The 27,249-nt window shown below is 41.5% G+C and overlaps 1 protein-coding gene across 1 annotated transcript in view; it reads left to right on the top strand.

Annotated features, from left to right (window-relative positions):
- LOC138296248 (pantetheinase-like) overlaps window positions 1–18,059 on the top strand; it is a 96,840-nt gene extending 78,781 nt beyond the window's left edge. Inside the window, exon 7 of the mRNA XM_069235178.1 lies at window positions 17,806–18,059. Within this exon, the coding sequence (XP_069091279.1) occupies window positions 17,806–17,913 (108 nt within the window). The 3' untranslated portion in view covers window positions 17,914–18,059. The remainder of the gene's footprint in view (window positions 1–17,805) is intronic.
- Window positions 18,060–27,249: the final 9,190 nt, after the last annotated feature.

Below are 27,249 nucleotides of genomic sequence, written 5' to 3'. Positions count from 1 at the left end.
GACCCTGATTGAAGTCTCCTTAAGACAAAATAACTAGTCAACATGTCAATTAATAATCAATAGTCCCGTCAATAATCGCATTAGCAATTCAATCAAAATTAATCAATGACATTAATAATACTTGAACACCACCATGACCTTTCAGTCATGAATAACCACACCAGATTTTAGCAAGTTTATGATGTTTATTCCCTATTGATTACACTCTACTAACAAGTTTATTAGTCTCAAAACCAAGAAGCACATCAACATTGTCATAATATGGCAACTCGAATAAGATTTCATCAAAGCAAAGATTATGAATATTAGAACATAGCACGACGTCAACATGGAGTAACTTTAGTAGAGTATTATTAGCGCATTGCTCAACAAGGCATAGATTCAGTCATTTGTCTATTTGCGTCGGTTTAATGAACCCCTTAACTAACCTCGAATTAACATTGGCATGTTGGGTTTCATGCTAAACAATTTGATTAACATGAATTTAGAAAACATCTATCTATGGTCTCTGTCAAAAGAAGCAGTTGGTACCTAGAAAGGAAAGGCAAACAGACAATTACAATTTCATCATCATATAGTTACCCTCCGTAATGGGTCAGCATACAGAGTCAGTCTTCGTCCTCAGGACATCAGTTGATTCGCCGTCAGCCAGGAAACACAGCAAAGTTCAGCAAGACGGGGTAAGATGGGACACTTCCCTCATAAGGAGGAGAAGTATAGAACGGGCAAGGCAAGGGTGAGGATGGGTTGAAGAGTCAAACAACAAAGTCTTTAGGCAGAGTGACAAAGTGGCTGGGTAACAGCAAAAATAGTTCGCAATGGCATCTCTAATGGCTCCTCGTGTCAAAAGGTTTTATCCCTTTTCTGTTGTACAGTACCCTAATTTCCAATTGGGCAGGTTTGGCGCACCACTATCTCCATCCAATAGTTTACTGCTCGTCCTATCAAAATTGTCACCTCATAACAGTTCTCATGTAGTTCATTGGTTCTTGTGATTGACGTCTCCAACGGGTAGAATGTCCGGTATGATTTCATATTCTCGTGGTCCTCTCGCATCCCCAGTCAGTAGTTCCATTGTCTATACTGGTTTAGGTGACCTTGTACCTGGTGCAAGTCTACACTGTTGCATTCAGCAAGAATGTTTCCTCGAGCAAGTCGAGTTTCATGAGAACGGATCTACTACAGTTACACTCATCTTCTAGCTTCTGGAAAAAAATATGATTACATGTCCTTCAGCAAGTCAGCACACTGCACATTAGAAAAACACATTTAATATGCAACCGGGGAGTTAGGCCCCAACTCATGCTAACTACGGCCAGTGATTAATTAGCAAAACCTTAACATATAACCCTTAATACTAATACAAAATCATACATTAATACATTATCATTTCTTATTGGTCAATTTTATTAGTCACCGTATATATTGGCAGCCACTCCCCGTGGGCACATTTCAAACACACGTTTAGGAAAACACAGCAATATGTTCTATGCGGCATTAATATGCATTAACTCACAAACTTTTTTTATGTTAATTTTGAATATAAGAGCTACGCTCCAACAGTGTCATAGAGCGTGAAATGCTGCCTGGCATTTGGGCCATAGAAAAATGTAAATGCTATGGCTGGGGTACTCATTTTGTTATCAGAATGGATCACAACCAGTTAATTCCCATTCTGAGTGGTTCCAATGTTAATACCATTAGAGCTGCTGCTAGATTGATTCAACACAACTCAAAATTATTGGAACATCATTTTGAGGTTGTGCATATCCCAGGAGGGAAGTATAAGAAGACAAATTGCCTTTCATGTCTTCCGTTTCCTGATCAACCCGGTTGAAGGGGAAGAAGAGGATGTGGAATGTTTGGTGGCTAGTATTTGTTGGTCAGATGTAGGATGTGTTTCTGAACAGGAGTGGTTGGATGCTTTGAAGGAAGAAAGCGGTTTGAAGGAAGTGAAAACGTATGTGGCACGTGGTTGGCCTAGAGAAAAAGTTAATCTTTGGCATTACAGAGTTTTTGGAAAATTTAAGCTGAATTGTCAGTGGATGGAGATTTTCTTTTTCACACTGATAAACTAATTCCACTTTCCAGCGTTGAGACACTTTATTTGCTGTCAGTCACAAGGGCATTTTTGACATGACCTCCAATAAGAAAAGTTTAAAAGTTCTATACTGATGGCCAAGTATCAACAGAGATGTTGAGGGTTGAGTCTCCATGTGTGTTAATTGTGAGCTGAATGACAAAGGACTCAAAATAGGAGTACAACGTCTTACGGCTGTCCATTCACCCAGGAATGTATGGGAGAGAGTGGCTATTGATTTTGTGGGGCCATTTTATTATCTTCCAGCTCAACACCAATATGCTTTTGTTTTTGTAGACTATGGGGCATATTTACAAGGAAGTGGTGCAGCGCCATAATTGGCAGCGCCGTGCTGCGTCACTTCAGAAACACAGGGATGCACCGTATTTACAAAAATATGGCGCACTCCTGTGTTTCCCCTAGCGCCGGCGCAGGCACCCTTGCACCATAGTGCAAGAGTCCCTACCTTGCAGGGATTTACTGTTTATGTCCAGAAAGGTGTCCCTTCCTGCACATAAACAATCAATAATGGCAATTTGTTACTCCTATGTGTGCTGCAGAATGCAACACACATCGAAGTAGCAAATTATAATTATTTCATGATTGTTTATGTGCATGAAGGGACAACTTTGTGCACATAAACAATCATTAATGGCCTTTTTCTCTTTCTAAGTGTTCTGCAAAATGCAAAAGCAAAAACAAGAAGAAATAAAAGTAGTTTTCCTCATTGTGCCATGCTTACACCACCCCTGGGGTGGCATTAGTTTTTGGCGCTGACTCAGATTTACGTTTCCTTGTAAATCTGAGGCAGTGTCAAAAAGCAATGGGTGTTGCATTGGTACGCCCACAGCAACACCCATTCCACATCTCTGTGCCGCAGAAAACTGCTTTGGGGGGGGCCAGATTTACAAGGAGGCGTTAAGCCACCTTGTAAATATGTGCAAGACACAGCACCACCGGAGCATCACAAAAAGTGACCCCCCCGGTGGCGCTTGGGGCTTGTATATATGCCCCCATGTATCAAAATAGTTGGAAGTCTGATTTGTAAGAGAAACCCACACAAGAAGTGTTTTTACTTTCTTGACTAATATTTTTGCCAGAGAGGGTTTTCCTGCCACATTGATATTTCACGATGAGGTGCAGTTAACTTCAAAAGAAATATTGAAGTTTTTGCATGGAGCTAGTATTAAGCACAAACATTGTAATCTGTACCACCCACAAAGAAATGGTCTTGTAGAACATATGAACAGGGTAGTGGTAAAATGTGTACTGTGGTGCAGCTTTGAGAGGTATGGATGTTGAAGGTGCTATTAGGGCAGTGCTTTGGGCATATCGTAACACACCCAAAAAGGAAACAAAGATTACCCCTTCTGTGCTTTAAGAGGGAGGCAATCTTTCGGTTTTCTCTAACCAGTGTGGTTATCCTGGTCTGGTGTTTTGGAAGACAGGTTATCATCAGCCAGTTCTGGGAGGAGGAGAGTCTGGGAAATCATTTTCCCATATTTATAAAAAATGACACAAAGCTGTGCTAACACAGTTTTGCCTCATTTATCTTAATGCCGGCTAATGCCATTCCTTAGAGCCATCTTTCCACCATATTTATTAAATGACGCAAGATGGCGCTAAGGAATCGCTAGTGTAAAATAAAAGGTGCTAGCCAGTCAGGGATGGCGTTAGGGAAAATGGCGCTAGTGGGACTGAAATGATGTTAGGCTGGTTAGCTACAAAAATATGCCTCTAACCAGCCTAGCGTCATTTTATGACGCCCAGGTAGCCAAATAATGACTCCTGTCTAAGTGTAGACAGTAGGCATTACCACCACCCCAATGTCCACCACAGGGGACTAGTGTCCCCTAGGCAAGCCCAACATACTCAGTGCCAGGCAGGGGGCCCCATGTAAGGGACCCCCAATGGCACTTACAAAAAAAATAAAATTATACTTACCTTAACTTACCTGGGATGGCATCCCCCTCCTGTAGTGTCCCTGTGGTGTAAGTGTTCCTGGGGTGGAAATGGGTCTACCTGCACCCTAACGCCTGGTCTGACCCAGGCGTTAAATAATGGTGCTTAGCAGGCTGAGCACCATTATTCAGATCTTCCTTGCATGTCGTTTCTGTGCCTGGAGATAAATATGGCGCTAGGGGGTTAGCATTGTGTTAGGACGGGAACGCCTACCTTGCATCTCAATGACACAAGGTGGTTTTGCGCATCCTAAACCTGGCGCTAACTCCAGTATTTTGACACTAGAGTGGTCTAGCATCAAAATATAAAAATGGAGTTACGTTAGTAACGTTTTAGCGCCAAATAAATGGATCTAAAGCAACACTAACCAATCAAAAAAATAGGCCATTATCTCCAGATGTAGTCAGAGTAAAATTAGGTTTGATTCCAAATAAAGGAGATTGGGTGCAGGTGAAGGTACCGAAAGTCATTGTGAGAAAAGGGGGAGTGAGATTTGTCAACCTCATAAAGTCCAGGAGGTTAGTAAAAATGCCAGTGCTATGAAACTGGAAAATGGTCAGTGGTGGAATTGAGGTAAAATTGTGAAAGTAAGCAGGGAATGTGATGAGATAATGTTAGAACCTGGATATCGTGAGTCTGAGTGCACTCAGAAGATTGTTAACAATCATTCTTATTTAAGTGCAAGCAAAATGTCGGATGGTTAGACTAACCAATGTAGACTAGGCAGAGTTAAGTTTGCGCCAGCTAAGTGTTAAAACTTTGAGATGTATTAGTGCTAGTCACACTGTGCAATTATTTTGTATCTTTTTTTGTTTTTACCTATGAGACTTTAACATGCATATTCATACATCAGTTTTAGGTTTATGTATGTATAGTGGGGCATATTTATACTCCGTTTGCGCCGGAATTGCGTAGTTTTTTTCGACGCAATTTCGACGCAAAACGAACTCCATATTTATACTTTGGCGTTAGACGCGTCTAGCGCCAAAGTCCATGGAGTTAGCGTCATTTTTTTGCGTGCACACCTACTTTGCGTTAATGAGATGCAAGGTAGGCGTTCCCGTCTAAAAAATCGACTCCGAGGCATGTGCGTCGTATTTATACTCCCGGGAAAAAATCACGCCTGGGAGTGGGCGGGTCAAATAAAATGACGTACGGCCGCTTTTGCGCCGTTTTTTAGCGCCCGCAAAAGGCAGGCATTAAGGGACCCCCCCTGTCACCCTTGCCCACCCCAGGAGGACACCCAAGGCTGGAGGGACCCATCCCAGGGACATTAAGGTAAGTTCAGGTAAGTATTTTTTTTATTTTTTTTTGTGGCATAGGGGGGCCTGATTTGTGCCCCCCTACATGCCACTATGCCCAATGACCATGCCCAGGGGACAGAAGTCCCCTGGGCATGGCCATTGGGCAAGGGGGCATGACTCCTGTCTTTGCTAAGACAGGAGTCATTTCTATGGGGGTTGGGAGTGAAAAAAAAATGGCGCAAATCGGGTTGAGGCGCAAAAATTGCCTCAACCTGACTTGCCCCATTTCTTGACGCCCAAGCTCCATTTTCCCCTACGCCGGCGCTGCCTGGTGTATGTCGTTTTTTTTAACGCACACCAGACGGCGCCGGCGGCTAACGCCGGCTAACGTCATTCAGTAAATACGGCGCCCGCATGGCGCTTCAGAATGGCGTTAGCCGGCGCTAATTTTTTTGGCGCAAAACTGCGTTAGCGCAGTTTTGCGTCAAAAAGTATAAATATGGGCCAGTATTTGTGTAAAGCATAGCTTTTCATTTATTTTTGTAGAATGTATTGCTTTAATATTGTTTAGACTTGTTTAAGGTATGTTGAGATGAAAACGGGGGAGGTGTGTTGTGTTTGAATCATGTTCACGAGGGTTCCGATCAGGATCATTCATGAGCAGGATTCCTGATAACGGCTATGTTTTGCCAGTTGGGGTCACAGTGAGCTGAGCATGGGGTTCTACTTACTGTTGTCCCTAGTTTCACCTTATCTTGTTGTCATCTTTAATAGATTATTCTTGGAGATCTTACGTGCACAATTTGACTTTCATCAAATAGTCTGAAAATCTGGCTTGCACCTTGGTCCCCTGGGCCTATGTTGCATAGCCCTGGTTTACATCATATATATGTATTTAAATAAAAATGCCTATTGTGAGAAAGGGCCTCTTTTGATATGGTAGCACCCCACTTTTTGTCCTGAAAATGATGTAATTTCAAACTGGGGTGAGAGCCTTTTGCCAGAACACAAACTCTATCCAGGGTGGAGGTGTTTCACCTCCTCCCCAAGGCAGGCACTCAGCACCAGTGGTCAGCTTTAAAGGCTTTACCAACTTTGAAATCTGACCCGGACTCTGCTGCTAGCAGCAGATGGCCACTCAACAGTTTTGCCACTATTTTAGGCAGGGAAACCTGCTGGAAACCTAGCACGAATAGAAGGCGCCATCCCCAGCCTGCACCACCCCTCATCTTGGATGGTAGGAAAATAGTTCATTAGCGTTAGGGATGTGACCCCTTCCCACTGGAAGTGGTTACTTAGTTGGTGTAGCCACCCTAAAGTAGGTGGCCCATTTCTCATTACCGGGTACCCCCCTAGAACCCTCTAAATGTAGTATTTAGAGGGCATCCCTAGACCATGGGATTAGATTTGACGGCCACAAGAATGACGAAGACAAAGAAGACCCAAGGCATGAAAACTGAAGCCCTGGTGCTGAAAGAAACTGCTGCTCCAAGGACTCGACGATCGTCGCTGAGGTGTCGCCTGGGTACCTGAAGGACTCTACAAAACCCCTAGTTACCTCCAACCTTCTACAAATTGCCAAGAGCCTCCCTTTGAGTGAAGGTATCACTCCCTGCGCCCAGCAGGCAAGGAACCCCTGAAGTCCAATAAAGTGACCAGCTGCTGACCAATGACCCGGACTCAGCAACCCAATCAAATTTCGTACAACAGCCCATAAGGACAGGATCTGCCACTGTGCCAAGTCTGGTGGCACTACGACTCACCAAGGCTGTGGCGTACTACTATCAGATGGGGGGCCAGACCCCCAACATCAGACTGAAACGAAGAAGGAAAGTCCACTCTGGACTCTCAAAAGCCCAGGACTCCCAAGAGCCACCCCACAGAGGGGCCATGCTGACCTGCAAACCACCCTCAAAGTACCTGCTCCTGGTTCCAAGGATTCCAAGATGCACAACTCCTAGCTGATCTATTTGGCTGCACCCGGCCTCCCTGGCTCCTGCATTCCTAACCCTTTGCGACATCCACCCAGCAAGGGACCCCACCAGACTTACCTTTAGTCTAGCTTTGCAGTGTGTTTCCAAGTGGTTCCGTTCTCCTTTGGGCAATAGCTCCGAGACCTTCAGCCGCTGCACCTGCTTAAACCGGGAACAGCCTGACGTTCTCCGGCTGTCCCATTCTGCAATTCGATGACCTCAACCTAAAAATATAAGGTGACATTTGTGAGAGCATTGGCTGATTTATATGCATTTTTAAAGTTTTCCCCATTGATCCCAAGGGTGCAAAATTACTCACAGAAAAGCAACACTTTCTAAACTTTGAAAAATCATAACTAAAAAAGTACTTACCGTATATTGATGATCTTGGTCTTTAACATTTTATAAAAAGTATTTTTGCAAATTGGTCTTGAGTTATTCCTCCGAGTGTATATCCACATTTATTGATGTTGTGAGTAGAGCAAATACTTAGTGCATCTCCAAGATAAGCCTAACTGTTCGTTCACACTACCCCAAAAACAGAACATTATGTGGTCTCCTGTTTACCTGTGGATACCAAGGTGGGGTTGCTTGGACACAGTGCACATCATTTTTGTACACTCTACAGAGAGCCAGCCTCTTACACCTATAGGGCAATTTCATTTTTATTTAATATTACACCATCAACGTTGACTAAGTATCTTTTAATGTAGCCATGATGTTTTCTCCTACAGCTTAATATGCTTGTCCTCAGTTTGCCTAGTTTAGATTATGTCATGTTATCTAGAACAGTAGTTCTTAATCTGGGGTTTTCAATGCCTACCAAGGAGGCCCATGACTTTTCAGGAAAACAATAATATTAGCAGATTAATGAAGTATGCATAAAAAGCAAAATGTAAACATTTTACTTTTTGAAACACTATATAAATGTGAGAGAATTTAAAACTGTAGACTAAAAATTAAGTTCATACCCCTAGCTTGATTCATAGGAGCAGTCTAAGTACAATGAACAACATCTGGTATGAACGATTGGTGACATCAATTGACACTGACAAGTGCTGACACAAAAGTAACATTAGGAAACAAATTAAGACAAAGTGAAATGTTGGAGTATAGCATATTGCTTCATCTTTTAGAAATAAAACCAAACTTTGACAAGCTCCAGCCTTCCCTTTAAAAATTAAATTTTGTGTGTGTATATTTTCTGTTTGTGAATTAATAAAATAATTAATAATATCTGTATTTTTCTGATGTATACTTGTTTCTTTATTTTTGTGCATTGTTTTGAGATTCAAATACTAGAAATTACTTAGGACGGGTTCCTGGCTTCCAGTAGTGATTCAGTGAAGGTCCATAGAATTCAAAAGTTTAAGAATGGTTGCTCTATGTTGTTAAAATGCCTTTATGATTGCTTCAGTGTCTTTCAGTTACTTTCTAGGAACCCCCAAAATACCAGCATCTCTGTAAGGCACCATACAACAGTTACCAATTCACCACATTCATTTGGCAGAATCTGTGGCTTCACGCCTATTTATTGGGATGATCATACTAAAGTGCTTTTGATCTTGCAGCCGCTGAGCAGTGACATAGGAAGGTTGCTACGGGACATAGCAGAAGCAAGGACAGTAAAACTCACACATTTCGCAGAAATGTTTATGCAAAGGCAGGGACCGTAGGTAATATCTGTAGTCCGCCCTCCCACCAGATCAGTGGCCTACTTAAGGCCTGACAGATGTCAAACGCTGGTATAGCAGAGGCCTTGTGTTGGTTGCAACCAATGCCATTCTGACTCAGATGCCTCATCATGCACAAATCTCCTCACACTGTGAACCTATCAATCTCTACAGTTCAGAGGCAGAATATGTAGAATATAGAAAATAGAGGAGAAGAATGTAAACATCTTTTTTACTTTGTAAGATTGTAAGCACATTTTTAAGCACTTTGATATCTTAGAGAAAAATATAGGGCCATATGTACAAAAACTAGGAATTGCGATTTCCTAATTGCGATTTTTACCAAATTGCAAATAGGAAATCGCAATTCCAAATGTAAGAAAACTTTAAACGTCAGATAGCGATTTCTACGAGGGTTGCAAATTGACCTACCTCATGAATATTAATAAGGTAGGTCATAAATTGTACCCAGTAGGAAATGCAGCCATCCAAGGAATGGTGGCCTGCTGGGGCCAGCAGACCACAATATCTGATTGCCTATGAATAAAGCAATATATATATTTTTTTAAATGCAGCCCGTTTTCCTTAAAGGAAAATAGGTTGTGTTTAAAAAAAAAAAAAATGAAATGCTTAAGCTCTTAGCTTCTGGGCCCTTTCCCAACCCCTCCCCCCCCCCCTTTACCCGGTGCTGTTTTGGCTATTTGGGGTAGTTCATGCTTAGACCTTCATAACTTTTGGATTACATAAGCTACCCATGCCAAATTTGCATCCTTTTTTCCCAACATCCTAGGGATTCTAAAGGTACCCAGAGTTTGTGGGTTCTCCTGGAGGAGACCAATAAACTAGCCAAAATACAGCAAAAATGTTGTTTTTGTTTCTGAAAAATTGGGAAAAAGGGCTGCAGAAAAAAGCATGTGTTTTTTTCCCTGAAAATGGCATCAACAAAGGGTTTGTGGTGCTACAATCACAATCTTCTCAGCTTTAAGGAACAGGCAGACTTGCATCAGAAAACCACATTTTTTAACACAATTATGGCATTTTACTGGGACATACCCCATTTTTACTATTTTTTTGTGCTTTTAGCCTCCTTTCAGTTAGTGACAGAAATAGGAGTGAAACCAATGCTGGATCCCACACAGCTAAACATTTCTAAAAAAGTAGACAAACTTCTAAATTCAGCAAGTGATCATTTGTGTAGATCCTACAAGGTTTTCCTACAGAATATAACAGCTGAAATAAAAAAATATTGAAATTGAGGTGAAAAAAAACAGCCATTTTTCTCCACGTTTTACTCTGTAGCTTTATCCTGCGATGCCAAATTTTCAAAAGCAATATACTGTTACCTCAGCTGGACTCTTCTATTTGCGGAGATATATAAGGCTTGTAGGTTCATCAAGAACCCATGGTACCCAGAGCCAATAAATGAGCTGCACCTTGCAATGGGTTTTCATTGTATACTGGGTACACAGCAATTCATTTGATGAAATATAAAGAGTCAAAAATAGGTATCAAGGAAACATTTGAATTTCCAAAATGGGCACAAGAGAAGGTGTGGAAAAGCAGTGGTTATTTGCACATCTCTGAATTCGGAGGTCCCCATACTAGCGTGAATTACAGGGCTTTTTTCAAATGCACTTCTTTATTACACACTGTCTCACATTTGGAAGGAGAAAATGTACAGAAAGACAATGGGCAGTAACACTTGTTCTTCTATTCTTTGTTCCCCCATGTCTCACGATAAAAATGGACTCACTTGTGAGGGTAGGCCCAGTGCCCACGACAAGAAATGCCCCCCAAAAAAACATGGACACATCACATTTTTACATTGAAATCTGACGTGTATTTTTGGAAAGTGCCTATCTGTATATTTTGGCCTCTAGCTCAGCCAGTACCTAGGGAAACCTACCAGACCTGTGCATTTTTCAAAACTAGACACCATGGAGAATCCAGGATAGGGTGACTTGTGGGGATCTCACCAGGTTCTATTACTGAGACTCATTTGCAAACTCCAATATTTGGCAAAACAAACACGTTTTCCTCACATTTCGGTGATGGAAAGTCCTGGAATCTCAGGGGAGCAACAAACTTCCTTCTACCCAGCGTTCCCCCAAGTCGCCCAATAAAAATGGTACCTCACTTGTGTGGGTAGGCTAGTGCCCACGACAGGAATGAATCACACAAGGGTCATGCATTAGGGCTACTGTTAACCCTGGAGTGATCCATTCCTGACGCAGGCACTAGGCATAGGCACACAAGTGGGGTTGTGTTTTTATCGGGACAAGTGGTAAACACTGGGTGGTAGGAATTTTGTGGATCCCTGCACATTCCTGTAGTTTCTGTGTTGAAAAAGCAGGGTATTCTGGGTAAGAAAACTTTGTGAAATCCAAACACGCCACACTTCTGTGGACTGCCCCGGGGTGTCTAGTTTTCAGAAATGTCTGGGTTTGGTAGGTTTCCCTACATGGCCGCCGAGCCCAGGACCAAACACGCAGGTGACTGTCTTACAAAACCAGGCGTTTTGGTACTTTCCTGTTGCGGTCAATTGCCCACCCACTAAGTGAGGCAATGTTTTTCTCTGGAGACTTAGTGGAACGCTGGGTGGTAGCAAATTTGTAGCTGCCTGCAGATTCCAGGACTTCCCCTCACTGGAACGCAAGGAAAAGGTGTTTTATAAGCAAAGTTTGTGATTTCAAGGGGATTCTGGGTGAAGGAAAACTGGTGGGAGCCATACAAGTCCTGCACCTTTGGACTCCCCTGGAACTAGTATGGTAAAGTTAATGCACACTGGTTGGTTTTAGCACCTCCAGAAATTATGGTTTCAAAGCATGAATACTTATCAGAGTATCTGAATATTGAAAACAAGCCTTCTGAAGGTGGGCCATAAAGCCATGTCCAGGCACCAACCTCTTTATAGTCCATTCACACGCCATTCATGCACAACAAACAACTCTTTCATACCGCCGGGCACAGGCCCAATCCAACCATTCATTGCGCTCACCTTACCTTACCGCTGCCAGACAAAGGCCCATCAAATTCATATGCCACAGGACGGAATAAGTTTGACTGCATTTTACCACCTGTCAAGTAACTGCCGCCTCCTTCCTGAACATTACCGAAGGCATGCGTAACTAACCTATACTAATGACTCCCATGACAGCCACCCGTGGCTCAGGAAGACGTTTTTCATGCACCTTTAGCGCACTCAGGCCCTGATTTATACTTTTTGGTGCAAAACTGCACGAAAGCAGTTTTGCACCAAAACGTTTTGCACCAGCTTGCACCATGTCTGTACACCAGCCGGGCACCATATTATGGAATGGGGCAAGCCGGTGAAAAGGGTAGGCTAGCATTAAAAAAAATGACATTAGGCGGGTGGGGCTGGCGGTATGGAAGAAGGGTGGTTTTGCAGTAAAAGATGATGTTAGGCAGGTTAGAGTTAAACAAATAAATGACTCTAACCTGCCTAGAGTCATTTTCTGATGCAGAACCATCCATAACACATGACTCCTGTCTGAGAAAAGACATGAGTCATGCCCACCACCCCATCGTCCCCTGGGCATGGCCATTGCACCCAGTGCCATCTGGGGGGCCCCATTTCAGGGCCCCCATGGTACTTAAAAAAAAACACTTATCTGTACTTACCTATACCTGGTATGGGGTCCCCCATCCTCCGTTGTCCCTCTGGTGTGGGTTGGAGTGTCCCTGGGGCCTGGGGAGGGCACCTGTGGGCTTATTCCATGGTGTTCCATCTTGAAAATAGTCCCACAGGTCCCCTAACGCCTGCTCTGACCCAGGCGTTAAAAAATGGTGCAATGCAAGCTTTGCACTATTTTTTTTACCTCTCCTCCATTCAGTGCGTGATTTTAGAATGGGGGGATGAATATGGTGCTAAGGCCATACATAGAGTCATTTTGTGCACGGGAACGCCTACTTGCATCTCACTGACGCAAAGTAGGTTTCACGCCCCAAAAATGACTTTAACTCCATAAAGTTGGCGCTAGATGGGTCTAGCGCCAAAGTATAAATGTGGAGTTAGTTTTGCACCGAATTTGTATTAAAAAAATGCTTGGGAATTTTCACGATATTCCCTAAAGTGAAGGTCATAGGCTATGAAAAAGGGTAGTGTTTGGCACACAGGGGAGTCTGTGAGAACGTAGCATATGTCCCAGTCAACATTATGTGCAGTGCTGTGACTGTATTGCACTTATCATACAGCAAAATTAACATCTGCTAAGTTCTGATGGAGGATGAACATGAAAAGCAGGTCAGACACTGACCCATACGTGCCATTGTCCTTCAGTACTGGGATGGCACCAATGGGCTTGCATCCATGGGTGTAGATGATGTACATCTGTACTACCTTTACTATCTGCCTTCTACCTGTGCAATATCCCTGTGAAGGCACACCTACCATACGCTTTCCCTACCCATTCATGTCTGTCCTCATCAGAGTCCTGACTAATCCTGTATGATTGCCAAGTGAACCTAAACTAGTTTGTGGATGCAAGTTGGGGGTATCGGAGTATGCCTTGGGAGGCCTCTTCCTCGAACTGAGCAAGCATATCTACTGTTGAAACTAAGGCTGATATGCTGGTAAAGAAATCCTAAACTCTCTAAAGTTAAAAGTCAAACAAATATCCTGTGGGACTCATTCACCAACACTTCTACTTTTGCTTTGAAAGTGAAGCTACAAATTGAATTTGCACACTTTCAAACAAGTAGAAATGTTGGTGAATATGTCTCACAGGACGTTTGTTTGACTTATTACACTTACTCTGGTTTTCGCATGGTAGTCCTTGTACAGCATACATAAGTTCCCTAACAAGCACTTCAAAATTCAGTCATGCCTTTAAGTTTTTGCCAAACAGGTTACTCCGTGACAATCTAGCATATGTTCTGTCCACTAGTATATGCAGTATGGGAACTATAACACACGTTAATTGAGCAGAACACCTACCATGTTCTGATGGTGGATGTATAGCTCTTAAGCAGGCCATAAGGAAGTCCATGATTTCCTGAAGTAGATGAAGTAAAATTCTGTGGCTGCTTGCTTAATGAAGCAGTGGCCTGTGGACGTTCGGTATCCATGCACAGCCACTGAAAGAATCACCCCACGGCAGCTCCACCTCAGTCGATTTCACAGAACTTTGCTTTAGTATGATACAACATAAACAAGTAGGGACACAGAGGCCTGGTTGAGATGGGCAATGGGGACAGTAATACAGACTCTCCTGCCGATTTCCATGCTTCGAACACACTTTACAGCGACAAAATGGACGATCCTTTTTGGGTGTTTTAGGAATGCCATCAGCAAAGTGTCGCTTCTGCAGCCTTGCCACATCCTCCAGAACATATGAGGTGGAGGCTGCTGCTGCTTCTGAAACAGCAGTGAGGCTTTCAATTACAGACAACTGGAAGTCAAGGAATGTCAAGAGTCTTCCTGTGGTTGTCAGGTGGTAAACAACATATGCATTGTATGTTGCCATCTGGATCAGGTAGGTAAACAGTTTCTTGTACCAAGTGCAAGCCTTGCGACGCGCATTGTATGGTTGAAGAATCTGGTTGTTCTTGTCCACTCTGCCCATGTACTTATTGTAATCAAGTATACAGATGGGCTTGTGGACTTCTGCCATCTGACCCCAAACTGTGATGGGTGAAGCGTTCTCATCATGAATTGTAGTGAGCACGTATACATCACGGCTATCCAAGAACTTGACTGAGAATAGTTTGTTGGAACGCATTGCAGTACTCTGGGATTTCTGGAGCTTCTTACAAACAAGCTCCTGCAGGAATCCTTTGCTGTTCCAACTAACTGTACCGCAGACCACAGTGCCAGCTTTGTAAAGCTCACTGAACAGCTCTGCTCCTATATACAGGTTGTCCACATAAAGGTTATAACCTTTGTGAAGGAGTAGCTGGACTAGTTCCCATACAATTTTACCTTTGACCCCTAAAGCGGGAGGGCAACCTACAGGGTTTAGGGTAGAGTCCTTCCCTGTATACACTCTCAAGCTGTACACATAGCCAGAGGAGCTCTCACACAGCATGTACAGCTTTATGCCATAGCAAGCTCTTTTGCTTGCAATGTACTGTCTGAACAGCAGCTGGCCTTTGTACAGGATCAAGGACTCATCGACTGCTATATTCTTTCCAGGAGTATGGATCTCTGGAAACCTGGCAGACAAATGTTCCACAACAGGCCGAGTTTTGAACAACCTGTCATGGTCTGGATGGTCCCGGGGCAATGCAGCAGAGTTGTCATTGAAATGCAGCATGCGCTGCAGTAGCAAAAACGATCTCTGCTCTTGTATGGTTCGAAGATGTGGTTTACCAAAACCATGCGAGTCGTCTAGTAGGACTGCAAGGTGGGTTTCTGCACTAACCCCATTTTGAACGTATGGCCCAAAAATATTTTTAACTCCGCCAGCGAAGTTGGGAGTCCACTGGCGTGCCCAAGAACGGGGCCTTAGAGTGCCTCCATGCGCCCTCAGAAATTGGTCTGCATACAAATTTGTTTGCTGCAGAATTTCTTGAAGTTAGTCAACATCCAAAAATAGATGGACGTAGTCGACTGACAAAATGTTGGCCGTATCGACTTTACATCCAGCATCACCAGTAGAAGGTGGAATTTGGGGCTAAACTAAAAAGGGGGGCTGCCAAGAGAACAATCTCTCTGTGCTTGTGGCCGCATGCACCTGCTCTCTGGGTCCAGCTAACCTGATGTTGTTACACTGCACATACTGTGCTTACGATGGGACAGCACATCTGTCCTCGTTGTCACCTTCAGAATCACTGGAAGAGGTGTTGTCGGATGGGACTCCGCCGACTGAAAAATCACTCCCAGATTCTGCCACATTGTCCTCTCCCTCAGATGCTGTCTCAGACTCTGATGCTGCCTCAAAGCTATTCTCCATAACCTGAGTTATGGCTTGAGCAGCAGCCTTCCAATGAGACACCATCTCTGCTACCGGCTAAACTGTCCCTCTAAAGTACTAGCCTACATAGAAGGCAGGTAGAGCCACAAAATTAGTCGTGGGTCTGTGTGATGTGTCCAATAGTAAATGTTATCACCTTACCTTTGATTCTTCTCCGATTCGGCAGATTCCCTGAAGAAACTGAAAAAAATAACAAAAGACACACTATTACTTCACCTTACCACATAACAATCATCGCACCCTTCAAGGCTGGTTGCACTCAGTGCGATAGTCATTTTTGGTGCTCCGCCTCCCATGACCTCCTCTTCTAATTCCCTCAGTACCACCCAGCAAAAGTGCCCCTTATATCTCCATAGCCCCCTTCGCACATCCATTTCATTTGTTTTAAAGCACAGGTAATGCCTGGCTTCACAAATCCCCTCAGCTAAATACATATACATGTATATCCTCTGCAGCAGGTAAATACACCATCTGTGCTACTTTATGGCATCAAAACTGCCACTAGACAAAAGACAGATCTATTTCTCTCTCTCTCTCTCTCTATATATATATATAAATATATATATAATAATATATATCTATATACATACATACATACATATATATAGAGAGATATCACTTTTATATGTGTGGATTCCCGGCTGGGTTGATTCTGGCTCCCAACACATGTAAAAAAAAAAAAAAAATTTTTTTTATATATATATATATATATATATATATACACACACACATAAATATCTATAGAGATTTGTCTGTTGTTAAATATATATATATTTATATATATATATATATTTTTATATATATATATAAGAAAGACTGACTCTCTACATCACTTTTTTTTTATATATGTGTGCTTTCTCTGGCTTCGATTGTGGCAAAGCACACATGTGTATAAATAAAAATGCCCCCATAGGGAGTCAGCCCAGGGGGTTTACCCTAACGTTTTCTTTTTTTTTATATATTCCCCGAGGGAAAACTATTTTGATAAAATTACCCCTAGGTGTATTTTTTTAAATATACATTATTTCATATTCAGGGGGGCGCGATCGCCCCCAGAAGAACCCTAACTTATTTTTGTATCTCACGGGGGTGACCCACTTACACAGGGGCCAACCCCCCCAAACAAGATCTCGCTGCGATCCATGTCTAGGAAACGGTGCCAGGAAGGCATTGATGGAAAGGAAAAACTCTTCCCCTTTCCATCGATGCCTCCTTGGCATCTGGGGAGGCCGTTTTGGCCTTTTTTTTCCCCACCAGAGTGTGGAGAGGACCCTTACCTGCTCGTTGATCCTCCAGTGGGGAAAAAATGTGATGTCAGCGAGACTTGCGGCGCGCCGACATCACAGATGGGGAAGTTGTTCTGCGTCTCCTAGTGTTAAAAAAAAATAATAATAATCCTCTGGTGCATTGCACCAGAAGATTTTTTAACTCACTCCCTGGTGTCGGCCGCTGGTCGACGCCAGCACCAATGGGGTTATGTTTCATTTTTTAATAGTAGGCAGTGGTCCCTTGGACCGCTGCCTGCTCTTAAAAAATATTTCTTTCATTATTCATAAAGGGGAAGGGGTCTACTGGGAATCACCCACTTGAGGTTTCAGTAAAAAATGACTGTTTGGCAACCGTAATTTGGTTGCAAAACATTCATACACAGCACTATAATTTGGTATTTGGAAAGGATGCCCTAAGCACACCCTGTTCAAAATACCGAATAGCTAAACAAAAATAGAGATTCAGTAACATGTTACAGGATTACAATTAGTTTTGGTACTTAAGAAAAAGCGTTTGCAAATTGTGAATTGGCCCATTTCCGACCGCAATAATGCTTTTGTACCTATGGCCCATAGTCCTCCTAGATGCAAGGCATGTTTAGGAAGATTGGTTTGACCATTACATAAGCGAGTTCACTAATACTTTATTCTCTATTTCTTTTTAATTCAGGTTTTAAAAGATGGACGCTTAGTGAGCAGGAGTACAGTGTCTAACAAGCCTCTTTTAACAGCGACACTGTTAGGCCGATGGTATGAAAAGGACCCAACTATACTTTGATACTATTGATGACAGCTTTCAACTACGAAACAATATTGTGGAAAATAAATTCAATAACAGGATACTGTACAACCAAATATGCATTGTGCACATCATAGTCCTTTTCAGAATAAAGTAAACCCTTTCCAATAAAATGAGCATCATTCAGCAGTTGTTCAATCTGTGTCTTTCTAAAATCAGGATACCATTCATTAACAGGAATGTAGTATTCCAGATGTTGACAGTAATAAAAAAAAACTACCCATGTTCATTAAGAGAAGCAGTTGGAAATATATCACTTTATTTCATAGAATAATTATAACAATTTATGATCATGTTATCAATGAACTACCGGCACAGCATATAAATGCATGTTTATTTAACTCATTCTTACTATACTGGTACGTTTCTTAAATCCAGTCAATTAGAAATGTGGGGCCAGATGTACGTAGGTGGCAAATTGCGAGTTGCAATTTGCGAGCCCTTCCGACTCGCAAATTGCAACTCGCAATTTGCAATGCAGAAAGGTGTCTCAGACACCTTCTGCGACTCGCTATGGGGTTGCAAAGACCCACCTCATTAATATTAATGAGGTAGGTCGCAAATTGCAACCCCATAGCGAGTCTGGGCACTCACGGGGATGGTGGCCTGCTGGAGACAGCAGACCACCATGTCCGTGACTGCTTTTCAATAAAGCAGTTTTTTTTTTCTATCTGCAGCCCGTTTTCCTTAAAGAAAAAATACCGAAGCCTTTTGTTTTGGATTTTTCAGAGTAGGCAGTAGTCCATAGGACCACTGCCTGCTCTGAAAAAATACTTTTGTGATCATTCACAAAGGGGAAGGTTACTTGTTCCAATAAGACCGGAATTAGGGATAAAGGATATTTATTCTTGATGGTGACTTTGTTCAAACCCGTATAGTCGATGCAAGTTCGGAGTTCTCCATTAGCTTTTGGAACAAAATACAAAGGCGAAGCTGCAGGAGACTTAGAGGGGCGAATGAAGCCATTCTCCAAAAATTGATCTAGGTATTTTCGTAAATGTTGATTTTCATGTTCTGACAGGGCATATACACGACAGTTGGGAAGTATCGCACCAGGGCTAGATCAATTTGACAGTCATAAGATCTATGAGGAGGTAGAGTCTCTGCTCCTTTCTCATCAAATACATCTTTGTAAGATGAATACTGTTTGTGCAGCTGAATTTCTTTCTCCGCGGCAGTAGCTATGTAAGAGTTGCAAACTTTTGGTACTTGAATCTTTTGGAGACATTGTTTGTTACATAGCACAGATGAGAACACAATTTTTTGTTCTGCCCAATTGATCTCCGGATTGTGATGAGTTAACCATGGCAAGCCGAGGATAATCCCATATTGGGGAGCATGGATCACGTCAAGGATGATTTTCTCTTTATGTTTCTTTCTTTGATTCTTATCTTCACAAATCATCGACAAGGGGATAGTCTGAAGACTTACCGGACCTCCAGTCAAAAGTTTTCCATCGATAGCCTGGATGATTTCTGGGGTCTTCTTTTCAATACATGGAATCCCCCATGCACGAACCAATTGGACATCAACAAAGTTCCCAGTAGCCCCAGAATCGACTAGAGCTTTTTTTAAATAGATCTTTTTCTTGACCTGAACTCTTATTTCCAGTTTAAGATGTCTCGATTGTGAAGGGTCCACGGTGACACCCAAGAGCAACCCTTCTCTGCATCTCGGGTGTTTTAGTTTTCCAACTCAACTGGTGTATTGACTGCGACCTTCTGAACTGGACCTTGCTTGTTCTTTGGTTTGATTGGACAATTTTGGGCAAAATGACCTCTTCACAGTAAATACATTGTCCATTTTTCCTGCGTAGGTCCTTTTCATCTTTGGTCAAAGGTCTTCTGATGGTTCCAATTTCCATTGGTTCCGGCATTCTTTCTTTCGGAGTTCTTGAGTCTCTGTTATCATGAACGCGCCATGAATATTTTTCAATCTTTTTGCGTGTTCCTTTACGTTCTGCTAAACGATGATCAAGTCTCAAAACAAGATTTATTAATTCTTGACAGTCTGTAGGTTGTGGGTCGATTTGCGGTAAGATATCTTTTAATTCTTCTTTGAGTCCCTTGTAAAATAAGACCACTTGTTTTTCTTCAGGCCAGGATGTCTCGGCAACCAGCCGGTTAAAGTTGGCTAAATACGACACTTGGTCTTGATTTCTTTGGCGTAAATCTAATAATTCACGATCTGCTGACTGAGTTACAGTTCTACGATCAAAAACTCTCTCGAATTCACGAACAAAATTTCTCCAGTTATACAACAAGGGACTATTTTTACGCACAAGAGGAATTGCCCAAGTAGCTGCATCCCCAGACAGCTATGATAACAAGAAAGCTACTTTGGACTGGGCATCGGGGAAAGTATTTGGTCTGCAGGTGAAGTGTAGTTCCACTTGAACCAGGAAAGATTGCGCTTTCAAAGGGTCATCTGAGAAACGTTCTGGGGGAGCTAAAGGAATTGCAGAAGGAACATTTAGGGAAATCGGATTACTTCCAGAAGCCTGAGAAGAAGTACCTGGCCAAGACACACCTGTGGGACTTTGTTCCTTCTTCTCTACCTTATCTTGCAACTGACTCACTCTCTCTGCTAAGCTAGTTGTCAATTCTTTGGATGATACCACCTCTGCTTGGAGCTGGGTGATAGCCTTGACTAACTCATCTAGCGTGGCCATGCTGAGAACATACACAAGCCAGGAGGATAATAATTTGTGGGCTCACTATTCTGTCAGAGTGACCAGATCCTCGGGGTCTGTGCACGTTCCCAACACGTCCACCACTGAGCAGCTCCAAGACTCTGATAGATAAATCACAGAGACTGAGAGAGTTCAAGAGGGGAAGAGGGGATTAGGAAGGGAACAGCTGGGAAGGAGACCTGTAGTAAGGAAAAGGTTAGAACACACAATATGAAAATTATATTTCCTGAAATCAATACTAGACTATGATTCTAAACCTAGTCACTCTGAAAACATGAACAATCAAAGAGTTAAGTTTAAAATGACTAAGTTTCAAGATGGCCGGATACCTGTAGGGGAATCAATATGAATTAAATGAAAACTTTCTTATTCAAGTACTTTCCTTTATATGAGAATCAAAAAAAACATTCTGACTAAATTTTAAACCAGTCATATAAATCCTGTTTTGAGAATATATACTAGTACCATACAATATTGCATCTAGAAACTCTGGCCTTCTGTGTACTCTTAAAATGTTTCAACACAAATTGCTCATATTGCAGATATATATATATATATATAATAAATACCATAAAAGGATTGTGCACCATGAATAACACAATATGGATTTAGAAAACAAATCACATAACTTGTCAACTCGAATATTACATAATAAATATCTTAGAATAGTGGCATACAATAAACAACATGAATTAAACTCGAGGAGAGAATCGTGCGTCTTGCCGATTCGAGTGGCACAATGTCAAAAATACCAAGAAATGGTAGCATGCCATGAATAACAAAGTCAAATCATCATTAATCGAATCGCGCGTCTTGCCGATTCATAAAACACAATGTAAATGTCAAAAAATAACAGCTCACAATAAATAACAATATCAAAGTACAATGAAACGAATCGCGCTTCTTTTGCCGATTCTTAAGCCACCATGTAAATGTCAAGAAATGGTAGCGGGCAATGAACAACAAAGTTAAATCCTCATGAAACGAGTTGTGTGTCTTGCCAATTCGTAAAACATAATGTAAATGTCAAGAAATAGTAGCGCGCAATGGACAACAATGTTTAAACACCATAAAACGAATCACGCGTCTTGCCGATTCTTAAGCCACCATGCCAATGTCAAGAAATGGTAGCACGCAGTGAATAACAAAGTCAAACCTTTATGAAATAAATTGCGCGTCTTGCCTATTTGTGAACTACCATATAAATGTCAAGAAATTGTAGCGCGCAAGTAATCTGTTACTCATTTAAGAATTAAAACAAGAATATGAAAATTCTCAATAACGGTGTCGGGACAGTCCAACCACCGTCTTACCGCCTGGAACAATGATCATCAATGAAGGATGAAGGGCAGAAGTCTGGAAGATCCAAATTGGCCGCCAGGACAGGAGCTCAGGAAAAAGCTGCTGCTCTGCACCAGGACCTCTGAATAGTGAGCACTGGGAGTTGGGCTGGCTCTCTTTTATAGAGTCTTGGCCCAGCCCAGAACCACACCCAGGCATGTTGCAGGGAAACTCTCTGGAAGGCCCTGGAAAGGGGCCACACCCTAACACATTCTGAAAACCTGCAGCAATACATTGCAAAGGAACCGTATTTGTAAGCATATTAAAAATAAGTTTTCAGGATTGAACTCTGCAATGCAAAAGGTTAAACCACAACATATCAGCACAATGCATAAGTTACGTTGTTTTGAGAATGCTGGGTTTTTGCCTTTTTTTTTTGCCAGTAGAGCACGTACTGCCAAACCAAGGTAAACGTTAATCTCTTTGAGCTTGGAGATACTTGTAATAATTTATAAAAAATATAAAACAGAAAAATGAACATTTTAATTATTTATTTGGCACTATTTTCTCAGAAAGTTAACCTAGTTTTCACCTGATGTATAAATTTTCCATGTGACATTCGTAATAGAGATTTGTACATCTAGAAACATTCACATGGGGTCACCCTTATTTTCTGTGGAAGGGCACACCCTCGACAGTTACTATCCCAGTAATTATTAAGACAATAGTTATATATTTTCAGCCAAAGGTTACGTAGTTGATTTGAGGGTAATGTCAGTGTGCTTACTAATTAGGTTTGGCGAAATCATCATAAAGGTAACCTTGTAGAACTCCTATGATCTGGTTATCTCAGTCACCACAGAGGTAAACTTATCATACTCCTATGATCTGACGTTCTTTGTCATCAAAAAGGTAACTTCATCATAGAAATATGTCTCTTTCTTATTCCTCGGTTGTAGGTATATTTCACAGCATTGAGAATGTAGAGAAGGAATAGGCAGCAATTGCAGCGTAGGTCTAGGCAATCAAATTTCAAGTAACTTTCTTCCTCGATGGGTGTTATCACTTCATGGAAGAAACCTTTCAATATATTGCTTTCATGTGTAGTAGCCTCTCTTCTAGCCTTAATACACAAACCTGTTATTACTAGTATACCATTTAAAGCCACTACTGATATCCTGAAGAGCTGACAACTTTTGAGAGGAGAGAAGACAAAAAGAAAATATATCACTGCATAGGGTTATGGTTTCTGCAGTGATTTATAGTGTAAATCTTCTAGTGAGTGTGAATTTAGAAAGCACTACTTAAAAAAAATAATCCCAAAATACTAATTCCTGAAAGATTGGGAATGACTTGCTATTTTGCCCTTTTTGAGGCTTGTGAAAGAAAGGGGTAACTGGTGGTCATTTCTGCAAATCAAGATTGCTAGAACTCTGTTCTTAAAGGATGAATACTTCTGCTCGAGAACTATGGTGCTTCTATCTTAATTTTAAACTGGGGTTTCTCCCAATAAGAAGCGGTAGAAAGGTTTTGGCAAAACGTGGCCATTGCTGAGCAGTATGGTATTTATGTGAAAAGTTCAATGTGGAAGTTACTATCATGACATATTTGTTTGTCCTCATCAGATCTGTCCCAGATGCCCCATACTGAATCCTCTTTTTTCCCAAAAAAATTATTTAATGCAAAATATGCTCCATTGACTACCATGGCATGTTATGATACATAATACTGATTAGAAAGCAATGATATATGATTGTGTATATGTGTCCTTCATTTAAGTGCTGTTAACAAATAATAATAAACTGAATTGAAGTTTGTGGTAGCCCACTCAGCAGTTCATTATACTTATGTGACCACTAAATGTCTTTGATTTGGTGAATTGTGCTTTGACACTGGATGATGAGTGCCCCCCCCGTGGACTGCAGTAGTAGAAATGTAGTAATGAGCATTCTGGAAATGTTAAGTGTACCTGACAATGAGTCAGCATCAATCCTTCCAAAAGATACAAATAGGTGGAATTTAAAAAGCAGAAGCCTAGTGCTATCCAAATCAAACAATAAGGTGTACATGACCTTGACATTTTGGGGTGTTTCATAAGCTAGGGTGTCATATTTCACAAGATGCCAGGGACCAAAAAGGCTTTTGCATCAATCTGGCACCAGGTTGATATCCCGAGAGACCATATGGTGTCTGGACATGGGAACAAGTGCATCAGGTTTTCAGATGTTGATGAACATCACTGGAAGTATAGAAGGATTCACAACAGCAGTGACTAGCTCACATCCTTGACTACTCTGGAGAGGGGCGAGAGATTTTTTGAAAATCTGAAAATGCCACAATAAAGGTATACTACAACAACAGTCCTTCAGCCAATTCCCTGAGTAACAGCTCCAGTACCCATTAATCTGTATTGTTTTCTTAGGACAAAGAAAACAAGACACGATCACTGGTACTGGAACTGATACTCAATCAGAGAATTGACTGCAAGAATGTAGTTGTAGTATACCTTTAATGTGATGAGTACAGAAGGATTCTGTATACGTGTTCAAGTAATTCCCAATGGACACTAGGTGGATCATAATGATGTACATCTGCGTGCCATTGTGCTCCTTCCTATGTGACTCACCTGCACTCAGTTGCCAGTGGTCTATCGTAGATTGCTGCAGGCTGCTTTAGGGACCACCAATCTCCACTCTAGGCTGATTTGAAAGCTGAGAAGCCAAAGGGAGCACAGCAAATGCACCTTGGCATGGTGGCTTACTACTGCATCAGTCAGCTGGAGTGAGAGTCAGAGCAGCCTTCGGCCCTGGCCAGGAGGAAGAGGCAGCTCTCAATGTGGCTTGCCACAGTACCCATGCCACCTACTTTCTCCCTCCTTATGCTCCTGGAGCCTGAATGAAGGAGAGATGGAAGGATAGGAGACGAGGTAGAAGCATACAGATATCCAGACCCATTCCCCAAGCCACAGGCCAGGTAAGCGTGGTAAGTCTGTTATAACCAATGTCATAGGTTCTAGAGGTTAACGAAAGGACTGAGAAGAACTGAAATGAAAGTTCACGGCTGAAGCAGCCACTAGTCTAACCTCCCAGAAATTCCTGAAATGAAATATAAGGGATCCTGACCAACCCCTTGTCTCACCTAATGCAGTTGAAGTTGGAGCTCATCATCTCATAAATCTTCCCCAGAGGTGATTAGTGATCAGTTAATGACCACTTGTGTCATAAGAAAGACAATAATTCACAGCTAACAATCAAAAAAGCATGCAACTTAATAACATCAAACCAAAATAAAAATTCAGTATCCTAAAGTGGATTAGAAGCAGCTCAGATAAGACTAGAGAGCTGGCAAAGAAAGGTATCTCACTGCCTCCTCTAGCCACTGTAAAATACTGTTCATAGACTTGATCTCTCCTGAACGTACATATTGGGCAGGCAAATTGAAGAGCTTGAGCATCAGGCCATGAAATGACTCATCCCACTACAATCATAGGGAGATTTACAAATTCATGTGTTGTTATTGTGTAGCTTAAAACCAAAACCCTGCTATCCAGTTAGTGTGAAGCAGGACTTTTTGAAGTTGTAGTATTAGGGGTTATAAATCAAAATATGGTGATGTCTTCAACTTTTCATAGCTCCCTGAACCTAAGCAATTCTAGTTCAAAAGTATAAATGTGAGATGGTGCATAAATTGTAGCTGTGGGACCCGAGCCCCAATAATCATCTGAACTCCAATATTTCAAACATCCTGATTTTAATACAACTAATTTGAGTCCAAAATCCAAAATCTCTAATAGATCTTGTGGGACTACACTTGTAAAAATATAGATTTCAGCAGAATAAAACAAATTAAATGTTCAAGCATTAATAACTGAGTTCCACAACACAATAAGGCAAAAATTAATTTATTATAGAATTATTAATAAGTAAGGTACAGAAAAAAAATGTATGTATTGTCTTGAAGGCCCAAATATAGTTATACAGTCATAAAACATAGCCCCAATTAGACAAGTCTAGGCAAAACCCTAAGTTAAACTATACAGAGCACAAGAAAATCTAAGTCAAATGGATTTAATCTCAGAAGAAAAACGAAAAATCTCACGGTCAGCAGCTGATGCTACAGAGATCCTAGAAATAACTGGGAAAATGACCACTACACTTCCAAACCCCAAACGTTTTTATACACAAATAACACAACTTATGAATAGATTCTGCAAATTCAGCATGATATGATCATTGTTAGAGTTGCAGTGGCAAATCAGAAACTACAATGTATATTTTAAATCTTTGGTACTAAACCATTTCTTAAGGTATGAGAACATTTCCACCTACTCCATCCGCAACTGCAATCTTAAGTTGTACAGCAGAAAATGAAACATTCCTTAAACAATGGCTCATAGGTTTTACATGCCCTCAGCTGAACTTCCATCGGAAGTCCATGAATATGATACTTTGGGTGTACAATGGAAGTTTCATTCACAATACACACTTCCTAACACAGTTGTTCATCTTTGAATCCTTGACGTCATTCACTTGGTGCTTCACAGAAATAACAGGAGAGACGGTTTGCAGTGGAACACTGGTTGGTAGAGGGAATGAGCAGGGGAAAAATTAGTTGAGCAGAATACCAGAAACTGAATCCATATTCAAATAAATGGTGCCTCGCATGAAAATGTAGCATAACTACTTCACAGAATTAAATATATTTCAAAGTGACATAATAGATTTGGTTCAACTGCAACATCATTAATTCGCCAATTACTTACCATTTTTGCACATTTTCTAAAACCTACTACCAATCCATTGTACAGGGATCATTTTGAGGGAAAGACTTTTAGTGGAAAAGTGTTCCGTACTAGAAAGAAACAATTATTTTTCAATTTATAATTCATTTCAAACTAGAGAGTATGAAGATTAAAGAAATCAAAGACTATAGTTTTTGTTCTACATTTCTTTACAGGGCAAGTTATTTGTCACAAAGGTCTATCCACTCTCCAAGCTTCCTGTGAAAAAACTATGGGCCTTATTTACAAGAATCTGATGCATCGGCCCGATGCGTCAGATTTCTTGCTCTGCCCAACGATTCCCTAACAACGCCATTAATGTGCTGTATTTACTCTAAAGATGCGCTTGTTTTCACATGCGTCAGAAATTCTGATGCATCTATGGCACTAAACTGATGCACTGATGGACTAGTGCCAAACAAATCATGCTACTCCAGCAATGCGAGGAAGGCTCCCATAGAAAAAAAAAACCTGCATCAGTTTAACACCAGCTTTGAGCAGGCATTAAAATTCTGATGCAGTGAAGTTGCAGAATGATGCAGTGAAATGTTCACTGTGTCAG

This window comes from Pleurodeles waltl, chromosome 5 (genome assembly GCF_031143425.1).
Source record: "Pleurodeles waltl isolate 20211129_DDA chromosome 5, aPleWal1.hap1.20221129, whole genome shotgun sequence".
In the NCBI taxonomy this organism is placed as follows: domain Eukaryota; kingdom Metazoa; phylum Chordata; class Amphibia; order Caudata; family Salamandridae; genus Pleurodeles; species Pleurodeles waltl.
The sequence above is the reverse complement of the archived record's forward strand: the minus strand, read 5'-3'. Positions and strand labels throughout refer to the sequence as shown.